The 17411-nt window shown below is 39.1% G+C and overlaps 1 protein-coding gene across 1 annotated transcript in view; it reads right to left on the bottom strand.

Annotated features, from left to right (window-relative positions):
* LOC126479049 (MMS19 nucleotide excision repair protein homolog) overlaps positions 1-17411 on the bottom strand; it is a 226683-nt gene that overhangs the window by 83856 nt on the left and 125416 nt on the right. Inside the window, exon 12 of the mRNA XM_050103751.1 lies at positions 2866-3063. Within this exon, the coding sequence (XP_049959708.1) occupies positions 2866-3063 (198 nt within the window). The remainder of the gene's footprint in view (positions 1-2865; positions 3064-17411) is intronic.

The following is a 17411-nucleotide window of genomic DNA, read 5'->3' as shown; positions in this document are numbered from 1 at the left end:
AGGAATACAAACGTCTCAAAAATGAGATCGACAGGAAGTGCAAAATGGCTAAGCAGGGATGGCTAGAGGACAAATGTAAGGATGTAGAGGCCTATCTCACTAGGGGTAAGATAGATACCGCCTACAGGAAAATTAAAGAGACCTTTGGAGATAAGAGAACGACTTGTATGAATATCAAGAGCTCAGATGGAAACCCAGTTCTAAGCAAAGAAGGGAAAGCAGAAAGGTGGATGGAGTATATAGAGGGTCTATACAAGGGCGATGTACTTGAGGACAATATTATGGAAATGGAAGAGGATGTAGATGAAGATGAAATGGGAGATATGATACTGCGTGAAGAGTTTGACAGAGCACTGAAAGACCTGAGTCGAAACAAGGCCCCCGGAGTAGACAATATTCCATTGGAACTACTGACGGCCGTGGGAGAGCCAGTCCTGACAAAACTCTACCATCTGGTGAGCAAGATGTATGAAACAGGCGAAATACCCTCAGACTTCAAGAAGAATATAAATATTCCAATCCCAAAGAAAGCAGGTGTTGACAGATGTGAAAATTACCGAACTATCAGCTTAATAAGTCACAGCTGCAAAATACTAACGCGAATTCTTTACAGACGAATGGAAAAACTGGTAGAGGCCAACCTCGGGGAAGATCAGTTTGGATTCCGTAGAGACACTGGAACACGTGAGGCAATACTGACCTTACGACTTACGTTAGAAGAAAGATTAAGGAAAGGCAAACCTACGTTTCTAGCATTTGTAGACTTAGAGAAAGCTTTTGACAATGTTGACTGGAATACTCTCTTTCAAATTCTAAAGGTGGCAGGGGTAAAATACAGGGAGCGAAAGGCTATTTACAATTTGTACAGAAACCAGATGGCAGTTATAAGAGTCGAGGGACATGAAAGGGAAGCAGTGGTTGGGAAGGGAGTAAGACAGGGTTGTAGCCTCTCCCCGATGTTGTTCAATCTGTATATTGAGCAAGCAGTAAAGGAAACAAAAGAAAAATTCGGAGTAGGTATTAAAATTCATGGAGAAGAAATAAAAACTTTGAGGTTCGCCGATGACATTGTAATTCTGTCAGAGACAGCAAAGGACTTGGAAGAGCAGTTGAATGGAATGGACAGTGTCTTGAAAGGAGGATATAAGATGAATATCAACAAAAGCAAAACAAGGATAATGGAATGTAGTCTAATTAAGTCGGGTGATGCTGAGGGAATTAGATTAGGAAATGAGGCACTTAAAGTAGTAAAGGAGTTTTGCTATTTGGGGAGCAAAATAACTGATGATGGTCGAAGTAGAGAGGATATAAAATGTAGGCTGACAATGGCAAGGAAAGCGTTTCTGAAGAAGAGAAATTTGTTAACATCCAGTATTGATTTAAGTGTCAGGAAGTCATTTCTGAAAGTATTCGTATGGAGTGTAGCCATGTATGGAAGTGAAACATGGACGATAAATAGTTTGGACAGGAAGAGAATAGAAGCTTTCGAAATGTGGTGCTACAGAAGAATGCTGAAGATTAGATGGGTAGATCACGTAACTAATGAGGAAGTATTGAATAGGATTGGGGAGAAGAGAAGTTGGTGGCACAACTTGACCAGAAGAAGGGATCGGTTGGTAGGACATGTTCTGAGGCATCAAGGGATCACCAATTTAGTATTGGAGGGCAGCGTGGAGGGTAAAAATCGTAGAGGGAGACCAAGAGATGAATACACTAAGCAGATTCAGAAGGATGTAGGTTGCAGTAGGTACTGGGAGATGAAAAAGCTTGCACAGGATAGAGTAGCATGGAGAGCTGCAATCAAACCAGTCTCAGGGTTGAAGACCACAACAACAACAACAACATATTCATACAAGTGGTTCTCTTATCTCCAAAGGTCTCTTTAATTTTCCTGTAGGCAGTATCTATCTTACCCCTAGTGAGATAAGCCTCTACATCCTTACATTTTTCTTATAGTCATCCCTGCTTAGCCATTTTGCACTTCCTGTCGATATCATTTTTGAGACGTTTGTATTCCTTTTTGCCTGCTTCATTTACTGCATTTTTATATTTTCTCCTTTCATCAATTAAATTCAATATTTCTTCTGTTACCCAAGGATTTCTACTAGCCCTCGTCTTTTTACCTACTTGATCCTCTGCTCCCTTCACTGCTTCATCCCTCAAAGCTACCCATTCTTCTTCTACTGTATTTCTTTCCTCCATTCCTGCCATTTGTTCCCTTACACTCTCCCTGAAACTCTGTACAACCTCTGGTTTAGTCAGTTTATCCAGGTCCCATCTCCTTAAATTTCCACCTGTTTTGCAGTTTCTTCAGTTTTAATCTACAGTTCATAACCAATAGATTGTGGTCAGAGTCCACATCTGCCCCTGGAAATGTCTTACAATTTAAAACCTGGTTCCTAAATCTCTGTCTTACCATTATATAATCTATCTGATACCTTCTAATATCTCCAGGGTTCTTCCATGTATACAACCTAACATCTCTTGGCAAATTTAGAGACACACCACTATGATTGCAATATATCACGGTCTTACAGAGATGCTCAAACGAGAATCCTGGAAAGAAAGCAACACTTGTTTTGTGAAAGTAGAGAATTGGTATTTGAGGAAGACTGTGGGAAAACCTTCATTGTTACCTCACATAGGGATGTCAAGAATAAGATAAGACGGACTAGGGCACATATTCAAGCACACAGATGGTCATTCTTTCCCTCATTTCAAACACAAATGGAAAATCACAGAAAATTGCTTATATTGGTTCAAAATACCTTCTGCCATACTCTGTACAGTGGTTTGAAGGACAAGGTCAGTATAACACAAAATGAATTCTTCAAAACATATACTATTTGTACAATGCCATCTTACCTTGACATTTGTCTCCGCATGACACAATCCAGTACTTGTGCAATTAATCTCAAAAGGTCTACAAATTGTGAAGCATTGACAAAGTCCTCCTCTTGCAGTTTTTGGAAGCACCACAAGACTAAACAGGACACAACATCACACTGCTCATAGAGAAAGTTATGTATCCGCGATTCATCATCAGGAACTTCCACAAGCTTTCTGGAACAAATGACAATGTCAGAATTAAAAGATAACTGTTGCAAAGTTATACTGAAATAAGCTACCACTGCACTACTCCAGAATGCTATCAACAAGTAATCATTTTAGATGTTACTCTAAATAGTAAGTGCCAAAGACGTCAAACTGCTGAGCCATAGTTGGAAATTAATACTGAATGCACTGTTTTTTCACTATCAGAGCCATACACCAGGAGTTACTCAAAAATTAAAAAATGCTTAAGTTACTGATAACTTAAACATTCAAAACAGCTGGCAACTCATACTTTCATGTATGTGTCCTGGGAAAGTCTGCATGGACATCTATTATTGTGGAACACACTGCTGATGATGGTAGGGTAATCATTATTTCCATCTCCACCAGCTTCGGACAACATGTTTCAAATATTAAATCCTTCTCCTACTTTCCACACAATTTATGCTCATGCAGCCTTTCAAAATTACAAAGTACATAAACAGAAACTAAATGCTAACTCCCAGCAGACTGCCATTTCTTCTTCCAAATCATGACACTTTGAGATGGACTCTTGAATATCCTTCTTTTCAATAATATGTAAGTGTAAGGAAAATTAAGTTGAAATGTTTAAAGGTTGGAAACTTCCATTCCAAAAACTTTCCCACCTACTCATAGAAGATACAGCAATCAGTTATGAGTTACCATCAATGTATAATTATGCAGTATGAATTCTTCAGAAAATCATCAAAAATTAATGATCACACCTATGGCTTTGCAGACTATTACCTTATTACTAACCAAACAGAGCTGCATTAAAATAAACCCTTCATTAGGAATGAAAACAATGAAATATAATACCTGACTGGGACTTGAAACAGGAACTATTTCTTGCATGAATAGTCATGTTAATCAAATAGGACATCCATTTATACATCTAGGACTGATTCAAACCTTCACTGTCCCTAACACTTCCCTCCTCTTACTTCACAACACTAGTGAAGCTGATGTTAGATGTAATGTCTCCCAAGGAAATGAGATAGGGCCTTCACTGTACTTCATCTATATAAATGATTTAGGAGAAAATCTGAGCATCCTTCTTACACTGTTTGCTGATTATGCCATCATTTACGGTCTTCAGAAGATCAAACTGTATTATAAAATTATTTAGACAACATAGAGAGTGGGGCAAAATAGATATTACAAAAGTCTTTTCTACTACAATATAATAAACAGTGACAGATTTATGTTACCATATTCAGCTATGGCAGACAATCTCAAATTTAATACAGAAGATTTTGAAAGTGCTTCCTTTGTGCAGCAATGAGTTTGTACAGCCTCAAACTAAATTCTGTGATGACTTTCAGGAAAACAACACTTTTGACTGCATGCAACTCTCTGGAAATTGCAGTACACAGATCCAGGAGTGTTGATGGTCCTTGTTTGAAGACCACGTCCTTTAGATTACACCATAAGAAATAATCACAAGGGCTGAGATCCAGGCTATAAGGCTGTCATTCTAAACCAGATATAGTGAATTTTAAAGTGAATATGGCAACAGCTCAATCTCTGACTGTCATCTGAAGGAAATTGTACTTGTTCATGCAGAATCGAGCACAGCCACACTGTACTATAGATGTCTTCAAATACTTTCTAAAATCCTATTCTGCACCACCCTGTGTCTGAATGACATGACAAGTGACAACTGACAGAACAATAAAAGTATGGGGTCCTCCACGTGACAACTAAGAGAAGTCTGTTGACCTTCTGTTACATGATAAATGACACAAATTTTGAGGTAGTCATCTCAAATATCTAGGGCTTGCTGTTAGGAACAATTTCTATTGGAATGATCACACAGAAAGTATTGTATGGAATGTGAACCAATGACTGCATTTTGTAGGCAAAACTCTTACAAGATGCAACAAATTCATTAGATAAACTGCTAACAAGGGACCGATGACCTCAGCAGTTTGGTCCTATACGACCTAACCATAAATTTCAAAAAGAAAACTGCTAACACTATGTTTATCTGTTATCTCTTTCTTTAACTATTTCAGTGCAGTATGGAATCTTTGCCAGATAGAGTAACACAGTACATCGAAAGCATTCAAATAAGGTTGGCTTGAATGAGTTATTATGGTTAGCTTGAATCAATTATTATGGTTGGATCAATTTCTGCTATCAGGAAAGTGGGCAGAGTCTCATTGATATGACAAGAAGTTTGCATGGATTTCACTAAGTCGAAAGCAGCAAGATTTTCTCACAAAAATTTCATTCACAACTTCCTCCCCCTGATACCACAACATTGTGTTGCCTCTGCAACAACCACCACAATAAAATAAGAGTTCACTTGGAAAGATTTAAGTGGTCATTTTTCCGCCATGTACTAATCGAATGTGTGACTGCACAAATATAATTTGAGAATGGTGTCTTGCACCCACTATATATTCAAGTTCCACCAATGACAGCATGTTAGTGAAATCGAGATTGCGATGCTTTTGTAAGCCAGTCACAGCTCATGTAACGTGATCTCGCCAACTGATGATAGCAGATCTTCATAGTGTGCAGCTCATGATGTAGTCAGCCAATAAAAACATCAATTTTAAGAAGTGTAAACCAAGAGATAGGAAAAGTTAATGGTTTAAATTAATGTTCATAGTGTAGCTACGTGAAAAGCTAAGCTTTTACATATAATATTTGTCTTTTTTGCGTGTGTTAACACTTTAAGATACATCACGCAAATGTGCCAGTAACATTTTAAATATCGACCTAAATGTCTGGTCTTCTGGGCTAGAGATTCTTCTAAGTGGCTGGCCTTCAAAGAGTTGATCTTTAAACGAGAGTCAAACATTCTGTGATTTAAGAAATTCAAAGGACGTTCTCGTTCTAACATAATTCAACTTGCATAAAATGAAATTTACTTTGAAAGTAATGCTTTTCAAACCATCATTCACAATATTTTCCCACGAGCTATTAGAATTCGTTTCAGCAATTATCCGACACCACCAGAAAACAGGTGTTACTATCCATGTGTAAGTACGATGACGTAGGAAGCCCATATGCTTGTATGCACGTATCATTAAGAGATCGCACAGCTTTAAGATATCTCACCTCACGTCATAAACAACATGGGACATCAGATGATACTCCGAAAACATCGGAATTTCGTAAATGATACTAAAATGCATAATTCGGCTTAAAGTGCACATTCGTGTGTCCATATTCACAAATATGTAGGCAGCAACCTGTTATTAAGCTTTTCGGGATGCAAATTTTCTAGGAATACTAGTACTGTATTATCTCGTGTTGGGTTTGTGGCATCTCTGGCGTGAAGTGCTATGTTCAACAGCCATCTTTCTGTATTTGCTCTATTAAGTGTCCTTTTGATCCTAAAAGTGTGTTATTACGGTTCAATGCCATGTAAAACCCACAGTCCCCGACTTCAACGTTGTGCATTTGGGAATCATTTTGTGTTATTTTCACCAGTAATGAACTTTGTGTGCTGGTCCACATTGTCTTCAGAACAATTGATCTACCAGTGTCATTTTGTGCTTGTGCCACGCACACTTTTAACTCTGCTTGCGTATATACAAGTGTTCCTAATGTGCAATTGGTTAAAACTGAACAATTACCTGGCCCCTGCCATGCCAGCAGCCACTTAACCATTACCGGCCCAACATGGCCACCGTCAAATGCTACTATGCAGCAATGCCATAAGCAGTTGCCTTCTGGTTGGTTGATGTGCTGACAAACATGTACTCCAAACGCTCATATGCGTGGGGTCGCTCATTCCTATTTGCCTAATGTCACTGCACCCCCCCTCCCCCTCCCCCACAGCTCCACTCTCTGCTTCCTTGGCTACACTTTCCATCTCTGCTTCCTTGGCTACACTTTCCACATGTGCATCTCTGCTCGAAGGTATTACGGCACACCTCTCCGATTTACTGGACGTGCACAAACAGATTGATGGGCTCCACATATATAATGCAGAGTTATGCTACCGCCTCCACTGAATTGGCTCACGTACGGAATAAATTATGCAGCCTCTCTGCAGAACCGCTTCTTTCGGCGCCACCTCCCTCCCCTAGTGTGTCTTCACTCTGCTTTGCTCCTGTGTCAAGTTGCACTTTCACTGCTGCTGGTTCTGTGCCGACGCAGATGGACCAGCGGGATGCTCCTGTTGTCGCTTCGGGGGACCCTTCACATCCCACGGTTGCCGAATCGCACCCACCATTGTTGACTACTGCCGACGCTCTGCCAACTTCACTCCGGCCCAGCATGGACGATCTTGTTCTCGCTATGCGGTAGCTACCACGTTGTGTCCTCAGTCATGGCCTGCTGCCGACGCTCCGCACACGCCATCCCAGCACGTCAAGATCAGTCAACCGCCACTGCTCGTGCCACCCTTCACAGGGCTCTACTATCAGCAAGGGCACTGGTGACCAAATCCGCACCACAGAACCCCCCCCCCCCCCCCCCCCAGAGCTCAACATCTTTTCCCACTGCTCCCAGTCGGCCTGCCTCTGCTGACGCTGCCGTCGCGGCCTCTTTTGACTCGCCGCCACCTGCGCAGCTGTCTGGCATGCAGGACCCTGACAACGAAGCGCCTGAGCCGCACACTTCGCGTGCCAGATGCCGCCTCTGCGCGCCGTGCTGGCATGAAGATTTTTTTGTGGATGTGTGCTAGCTCCGCCCCGCCGGTGGTGGGGAGGCTCTGTGGCGTCTCTAATGCAAAGCGACAGTTCTTGGGCTATGCTCTTTGGCTTTTCTCCTTGTCTTTGTGTTCTAGCGCTATGTTCAACAGCCATCTTTCTGTATTCGCTCTATTAAGTGACGAAATAAATGTCTTTTTTATCCTAAAAGTGTGTTATTATGGTTCAACACCACGTAAAACCCACAGGTTCCTTATTATTGTATAATGCCATATGTGACAGAAGATGAGAACGTGCATTTGAAATTCAGCAAATAATTGAAACTAGCCAATGGTGTGGAGTGAAACACTTCATTTCAAACAAATTCACTGTCTCTAGAGGGGGTGGGGGGGGGGGGGAGGGGGGGGAGAGGGAGAGGGGGGGAGGGGGGGAGAGGGAGAGGGAGAGAGAGGGAGAGAGAGAGAGAGAGAGAGAGAGAGAGACTAATAAAAGACCAATTTCTGTAGCAAATCGAAAAAAGTAACTTCATTGTTCTGCAAGGCAATTAATGCTCGACTGCCAAAAATGTGGAAATAAAATAAAATCAGAAAACTGAAACCAGTAACATATTTTAACCTTCATTATTATGTGAATGTATTTTAATTCATTTGATAGCTCCTGGCCACAGAATTATATTTTGTTTTCTCTTAACATGAGAGCTGTAAATAAAGAAGAAACAGCAAAATCACTAAAAGTAAATACTAGTCACGTGGAGACTGCTCCCCTTCCCCACTACAACTCAGACTGCTCTGCGCATGTGCAAATCTGGCAGCTTGGGTTCACAGAAAATTTTTCCGGGTAGCATCTGGCTTCCGCTTGCTACTGCTGATACAGCTGAAGCTCCTAACAGCCACATTTCAAATAGCCAGAAGTGGGAGAAGGTACTGCTCATACGCGACTCAACAACACATGCGCATATGCTGTTGAGTCGCGTATGAGCCCACTAGCAACTCTTCAAACAAACCTAATGTGAACAGTTGTGACATCACCCTCATCGGAAACAGTTTGTTGTTATGAAGAATTGCATAGGCTTCATCCTAAAGCCTTTGACAAGTTTTGCTGTTGGCAGACGCTTATGTCTGCACTGTGTTTCACTGTTGTAAATGACGCATTTCCTTTGCAACTTAAGTTTTAATTTGATTTTTTTTATCTCATTTATGTTTTTGACCGCAGTATTGTTCTGCAGTGGCAGGATACAGTAAAATTCTTTGTATCAGTTCTTGGCAGTCAAAATAACAATAATTTACCTGCAAACTAAAACAATGAAAAATTCCCGGAATTCTAAAAGAATCCCGGGTTTTTCCCAGTTTTCTCCCGTATGAAAAAATTCCCGGGTGACACTGTCACATTATAAAATGTAAGTGCACAGTACCTATTGTTATTTAGATTTGACATGGACTCCTTTTGCTGCTTTGGTTAGAGATTTCACACCCAGTACATCAACACGACTGTTCTTGTAAAAATGCAAAGAAAAAGAGAGTAAGTGATGTGCAAAGTTTTTTACCATAATCACTTACACATCTGCTACTAAAATTTTACGTTACACCGGTATACAGTGTGCATTCACACAATATTTATAATACTTGCATATCTTGCATCCAGAATTCTACTGTGTAAGACAGAAAGTCAAAAGGGCATCAATGACCCCAAATTTGATAGTTCAATATAATGGATCGTATTTTCTTTCTTTGTTCTTTTTCTTTTACATGATAAGGTATATGTACACAAAGCCAAAGGTAAATGTAAATTAATGAGTTGCTCTGTGGCATAGATGATCTTTTGATACAATACAGAGAAGAGATACGCTCTTCAATTGATTAATTTCTGTATCTTCATCTGTTTGTTTCTATAAGTGGTAGCAGGCGGGTGTATGACGAGATCCACACCACTATTGTTTAAAAATGTGTATTTCAAGTGTACATTAAAAGTGTCAAAGGTTATTGCGAAAGTAGAGTTTTATTCACATATTCATATCGACCACGCCTGTGTTCACCATTTCGCCCGCACCGAGAATCCTGCATCCGGAGGTTTGGAGCAGACAAGAGGAATTTGCGCGAGCAGCGCAGGAGCAATCCTGCATCGGTATTGCTATAATCAGGACTACGTACAATGGAATTAATGTGAAGAAGTACGTAACTTAAATGATGAATATGGATCTTAAATAGATTGATGCTGAAGATCTGGTGATATTAGTACCAGTTAAAATTCACCCAGGATATGTGTACCTTCCAATTCCTTTCAATTATTCTTTCCAATTAATTTTTTTTAATAATTCAAGCAGCAATTATTAATCAGTTTCCATTATTTATCCGCCCACCTACAAGCCATTATTCATTGGCAACCGTTTAAAAGGATGGCACCTAGCGAAATAGGGACAGACCATTCAACTGTTGAGAAAAAAAAAGTTTTTTGAGTAAATGATTCACTTTATTGTTACTAGAAACAAGTAAACTTTTGTTGTATTTGTTACACGTCCATGAGATTGGGAATGAGAAAAACATTGAAAGAGCATATTAAAATTAAATTCTACCAACAAAAGAGACGTGCTGGGAATGCTGATTTCAGCTGTAAAGGTAGGAAGCTGCTACAGTGTATGTTTTTATGGCCGCACTCGGCACCATCTCTCTGGCAGTAGATAATGTCTTATTCTTCCTATCAACATCCTTTATGGAAAGTGCATTTCTAAAGACAGGATGAAAATTTGTATAAACTCATCATTAAAGTGCAAGATAAATAATCAGTTTCTATAAGGTTGTGACAGATAATAATCAGGTTTTTTTTAGTGAATATGCAGCTAAATCTACTTTAATTGAAAAGCACTGATACGACAAATTTTTATTTTTGAAAATTTTTTTTCATAATTTGGTTAAAAACTATTCCCAATGGAGTCAAAGGAAATGTCCATTGCTGAAAATTCATTACAAAATGCAACATGCCAAGATGTTTGAAATCCAAGCTTGGCAACAGTTGAAGGTAAAGTGCCAACTCGTGAACTGGCCGATGGCAACCTAAACAACAATGTTGGTGTCCCATCATTAAAAAATCATGACACGGATAATATAACTATTCATGGTGTCACTTTTATGATGCCCAATGAGAGAATTTCTCAGTTGTTGCCAGGAAACATTTTTCCAAATAGTGAAACTGAAGCGCACGGCACAGAAAATTCCTAAGATTATTTTCTCACAACGTCGCAAATGCAAGAGCAGGAACAGTTCATAAAAGCAATGTAAAAACTAGTGAGACACACAATTTGACATAACTCATGCGACTAATAACACTACATTTTACACAGCACTGCACAAAACATCAGGAAAATACAGGACAACAGCTTACACAGCAAAATTAGGTATTGAACGACTTCAAGAATAGTATTAGTCAATAGTTTAGTGAAGTGAGCAAAACTATATGCACTGAATTATCTGACGAACTATCCGAGAGGTTGACAGAGCTGGGTAAACAACTAAAACAAGGAATAATACCTACATATCCCACAATATAAATATGTTAATGGAAAAAGTATCATCTGTAGACAATAAACAGAACAACTTGCAGGTGGGCATATTCTCAAATTCAGGAGACACAATATCAAATGGATGCGTTGGTAAAAAAATGTTACGAATGCAGTCAGTGAGCTGCAAGACGTTTGTAAAAACTTACTTACAGAAGTACAACAGCAAAGTCTAAGAGTGGATCAGTTAAGTTTCGAGTCAAATTTGCCAAAAAACTTAGAGGTAAGATAAGTGCAGATGTAAAGGGAATAACTGAAAAGGCTAAAGCCAGGATGCCGGATAAGGGCAGCACCCTTGCTGAAAAGGTAGTGTCAGAGTGCAAAATTTATGCATGTACTGTAGAAGAAGCCCCAAAAGAGAAAGAAAGTCAACTTCTAGCTAAAATAGATTCAGATTTAAAGGAAGCCGAGGAGAAGTTATGAGGCAGTATTGCTAAAACTAATGACATTCCAAAACAACATTTGACAGAAAACAAACCCATACTTTTAGAGAAGTTAGATACTTTCACTGGTTATGCACAATACATGGCTAGCCTGTCGAAGGAAAATAGCGAAGGTTGCAGAATGCAGCAACACTTGTCGGCAGCTGTATCTCTCAAGCAAGCGCAATTGCCATGTGCTACGCCACAAGTGAACACAAACACACCCGTCACTGACAGTGCAGTGGGTTTGTCAACATTACTTGCAGATGAGGGATTGCTTAGGCACCATCAATTTCTGGTATTTACCTCTGGAGGAAGAAAAACAAATCCCCTGGTCTTTATCACAGCATTTTGAAGTGTTTTACCAAGTACCTGGACCAAAGCCCAGAAAATTAGATTTGTTGTTGGATACACACAGCATGATGTTCTGCTATGGGCTATGGACATGGAGGAACGTTGCCAATACTATGAACAGTTTGAGAGAGCCTTTCTGGATCAATATTGGTCTGAGTCCGTACACGAGAGGCTCAGATGTGAAGCATTCAACCCAGCTCCGTTCAATAGCAAACAAGGAAGCTCAAGGAAGTATTTTGAAAAAATATTTGAATAAAACCAGATATGGGACGAATCCAGTATCTCAAGCAGACATTCTGAAAATTTTAAAGAGTCGTCTCATTATCAGTCCTGAACACAACACCGAATACTTTCTATCTGTACTGGATGCAATAGATTTGATACACGAAGAGAGGCCAGTATAACCCAAGCCTGTTAATACGCAGATAATGCCACAGAGATTTATGGAACAACACGTGAACAACGGATTCTAAGTACAACATGGATGGCAACCTTACCTCACATAGACCTATGGTAATGGTAATCACAACAGCAATGGAGAAAGCCATAAAGTCAAAGGCAGATATAAAAAAAAATAGGTAAAAATTTAACAAAAACAACCACAACACGTAAGTAGCGTATGACCGGCCTGTACATAATGTACAGACACCAGCTACCGGCAATAATCAGCTCATCACTTGACAAACACAAAACAATAGTAGACAGCCAAATAAGTCACAGACAGCGGGATTCGGCCAGAAAAGTAACGCACATATGCCAAACAACGAGCGAAGGCAAAGAGAATTTCAGTCGAGAGCCTCACAGGATACTAATTGGCATAATCAAACACCAACAGTCCATATAGTGGAAGTTACTCCTAACTGACCGATGCCACTGCAGCACTGGAAAACTTGAACTGGTCACGGTCAGCTCCTGTTCTGTTCATCCTCATCACCGACATGCGAGTCACCCAACGTGGTGGTGACTGAAATAAGATTAGCACTCGGCGACCGAACTTCCCCGGATGGGCCTCACAGCCAACAATGTCATGCGCTCATTTCCATTTTGTGACCTTGGAGGAGAGTGGAGGCACAAGCTTGATCGACACTTGCTTAGTGATGTGAAAGATGATCTGTATCGAAGTAATGAGGGTACACAGAAAAACTTGACAGTACGCAAGGTAGAAAGTACTCTTAAAGCCAAAATATTTGATCTTGATGTACCCATTGTGATTGACACAGGTGCTACGACTAATTTGATGCCACAGGGATTCATTCAAGAACTGAAGAAACATGGGCGTATACCCACACTGCCAGTGCAAAACTGCAAGGTGCAAACCACAACTGGTCAGAAATCAACAGAAGTCAAGATACAAGCCTTAATTCCCGAACAATTAGGACAGTTTTCTGCACTATGAATTTTTTTTATATTAGAGAAATTAATAGTTGAATGCTTAATCAGTATGAATACATTTAGGACATAGCAAGTACAAACTGATATAGGAAAGGGCCAATGTCATTTCACTGCAAATAAGCAATTATTTGTAATAGACCTAATCAGAGGAAGTACTTATAGACTTAAAACAGAAGTTATTCATGATTTTGAGGTTCAAGTGGAAAATCCCACAGTTATGTATGTCAACACATACAATAACAAACAGTCGGTTGCAGAAGTCATAAATGTCAACACAATAAGCACAAAAGCAAGTGAATCAAAGCGTGTTTTCTCAAGAGCACCAAGCAGAACTTATGGAACTGATACTTGCTTATATACATGTGTTTGAAAAAAGAACAGGTATCATTAACAATTTTGTGTACAAAATGGAAGCATACCCTCACGAAAATTTTTGTTCTTCTTCATACCCTACACCATGGACAAAGAGGGAAGCAGTAAGAAAAGAGATTAGCAAGATACTTGAATGGGGCATAATACAACCATCATTTTCTCCTTATTGTAGTCCTATTTTGGCCATGAGTAAGCCAGATGACAAGGTGCGCTTGGTCCTCAAAGCACATAACATTAATAAGATTGTTGTACCAGTCAGAACACATTCAGACAGTTTAGATGAACAGCTTATGAAATTCCATGATGCTAAATTTCTTGCTATAATCGACCTCCGGTCTTCATATTGTCAAATAAAACTACATGAAAAAAGTCTGAAGTATACCGCCTTCGTATGTGGGGCAGGAGCCTCGAATTTCAAATATTACCATTTGGATTGAACGTAAGTGCAGGTGTCTTTATCTCCGCACTGGATAAAAGTGCTACGGTCTGAACTTTTGGGTAAGGTAAAACTATACGTGGATGACCTTCTAGTAGCTACACCCACTTGGGTAGAACACTTAAGATTAATTGAGTAAGTATTGAGCAGCTTTTCGAAATATGGAGTGACAGCAAATCTCAATAAATCTAATTTCAGACAAGAAAAGGTAGAAGTTTTAGGACACACAATCTTTTCAGAAGGCATATTGCCAGAGCCCAAAAAACTTGATGTCATTAGGAACTGCCCTGTTCCTCAAAACAAGCGCTTGGCAATTAAAGGCATACGTAGGACTAGTCTCATTTATCAGGAAATTCATCCCTAACCAACTTACAAACAGTGATGCTTTACTCAATTTTCTCTAGAAAAATAGATCTTGGCTATGGCACGAGCAATGTCAAACCGATTTCGAAAACATCAAGCAAACCTTATTAAATGCTAATATTTTATCTCAAACAGACATGAAGGATTTTTGTTTATGCACTGACGCGTCTTCTCAAGGTCTGGGTGAATGCATTTTTCAAATGGTAGAAGAAGAGGGTAATTTCATCCCTAAAGTAATTAGCTCCACCATCTGAAGCTGAATGTTCATATTCAGTTATGTAGCTGGGGCGTACGGCTGTAATTTGGTCTTTTAAAAAGTTTGAATATTTCCTTTGGCGTAAACATATAAAAGTATACTCTGACCATCTGTCCCTATAATTTTTGTTAACTTGTAAATTGCTACACTGACGGATGGCCCGGTGGTGTGACATTTTTGTTTGTATTTTCTCTTATATATCAAATGTGTGTATATGATGAAATGAGTGGTTGTAACAAGGAAGAATTTTACTCTTATGTATATAGTGGCGGTGATACTCTAAATACAACGCTTTGCCTTATGTGTAGCCCAGTTGTAAATAAATAAATGAACTTGCGAAACACACGGTAGCAGGCAATACAATACACAACTTGCCGTGACATAAGTGGTATCAGAGTGCCACAGCGCATGTGCATTGGGGAGCAAGCTAGTCAACAAACCACAAGTGCGTGCAAGCCAGACAGGCACAGCTGGAAGTGTTGCAGCACACAAAACAAACAAACCCAATGAGCTACAGCCTGCACTAGCATTTGTAATGTCTATTGCATAAACAGAGGCATAGAAAATTAAGGGGGAATCTATACTACAACTACAACTATCTACACAATACATACATACAAAGATAAGTTAAGGAATGATACACATAGGAAAGGGCCCCTAAACTACAAGATATTTACTTAAGCTATGCTACTATTTACATTATATCTATAAATGTACAATATTTACAAACTAGGTACTGAAAGAGCATGCACTAATTATACTTGAAGAACCAGAAAAGTCTTTCTGCAGGTAAACAAACGACTACAGTATAAATGTCAAACTGAATAAGAGGTCGCACCACACCTGTAATACTCTTTATCTTTCAGATTTATAAGGTAAGTAGAGATGCACACATGACATTAAATAAGTTTTGTGATAGCATGACTGCACACTGAAGTGAATGAATATATGGTTGATTATATGAAAACGGTATTAGCAGCCATCGAGCCACTATACACTTATCTATGAAAAATTGGTTTTAAGTTTTTTTTCTTCCATGGAAAGGTGCATCGGCATATCCTAAACTGAAGAAAGATAAATGCCTGTAGAGTGTTAGGTACCATATGAACAGAAGAAAGGACCACACCGTAAGATAAATATAGTTATAAATTTATGATATGCATGTATGTGATAGTGGAAGTTTGTGAAGAATAAAACAGTTAAAGTACGTCACATATGATGATGCTGAAATAAGGTTGAGCTCTAGCAAATAATCAAGGGGTCAAAACCTAACTACTGTGACTGTCAACTACCCATAAAAATGTCAAACCCCTGATTTATATTTAAATTTTTATGCACATTTGATACTTATGTAAACATTGTTTTACGGTCATTGTCCATAACATATTGTATTGATGATACAACTCTATATACCTTAGCATATGAAATGGTATCTTTTATACAATGAACATAACAAGTAAATACTGAGCTACACTTTTAAACACTGAATAAGTATTTGATATGAGTGGTATTGTCAGATTTGAGTTGTGCTTATAAACAACAAACTATTTTGTTCTTGGAATCATAGTTAAGTCTATTAATGAGGTGTAACTGAGTATATAAATGCCTTTCCGTGGAATTTCCTCAGCCTTGTAGTGTGTAGATCATTCCTGGAGAGTGCTAGAGAGGCGAGGCCATGCATAGTTATCTGAGTGGCGCATATATATATTGTAGCGACTATTGTTTAGTTCTGTAATTCTTTGGAACTGATAAATAAGCTCTGAAAAGGAGCCGCTGTAAATTAAAATGAAATGTATGTTAATTTATGCCATAAAGGAAAAGATAATCTATTATTGTATGATTTTTATATGAAGAATTTATAACCAAACAAGAGTAAAATGTGTACTCGTATAACTGGAATCGAATAATGTAACTAGATTGTAATTTCACAAAATGTACTAAAGCAAAATGACAAGCAATGAACATATACACAAAAAGGGGAGAGAATATGTTACGGACTATATTTTACATAAGTGACGATAATGGCAAGTCAGCAAATGAATAGGATAAGTGTATTTTGTAATTGTATTTGTATTTTGTTTTGTTTTGTTATGTGCATAGCATGTTAAAGGAAACAACAGAAACTTTATGTAATGCAACTGTATGAAAGGCGCTCAAAAACAAAGTGCAAAAACATACAAAACCTGGCTGCAAAGCGTTAAGTGTGCGTGTGATATATGTGGGTGTGTGCAAGATAAACTAAAGATGGAAATACTTTGTGTATCATGAATTTCCTGTGCATGCATTTTCTGTGCTTGACAATGTCGTAAAAGTGGCAAGAAACTTCCCTTGTCAACAGATGTCGGATGGTGTCCCCACTGAATAAGTGAGAGCAATGAGAAGAAATAAATTCCTCAGACCGCTGATATGGAAACCAGTAGTCACCGCATCGAAGATGCGGACCATGCCACTGAACACATCTTCAGAAACTTGTGCAGTGAAAGATACGTAAATGCACGACATGGACACTGGCCTTTTACTAAACACGTGAGCGTGAGCTGGGCAATAACGGACATTGCACTGCACGCACATGCTTTAC

The sequence above is a fragment of the Schistocerca serialis genome, chromosome 1 (genome assembly GCF_023864345.2).
Source record: "Schistocerca serialis cubense isolate TAMUIC-IGC-003099 chromosome 1, iqSchSeri2.2, whole genome shotgun sequence".
In the NCBI taxonomy this organism is placed as follows: Eukaryota; Metazoa; Arthropoda; class Insecta; order Orthoptera; family Acrididae; genus Schistocerca; species Schistocerca serialis.
Note: the sequence above shows the minus strand (reverse complement) of the source record. Positions and strands in the feature narration are given on the sequence as shown.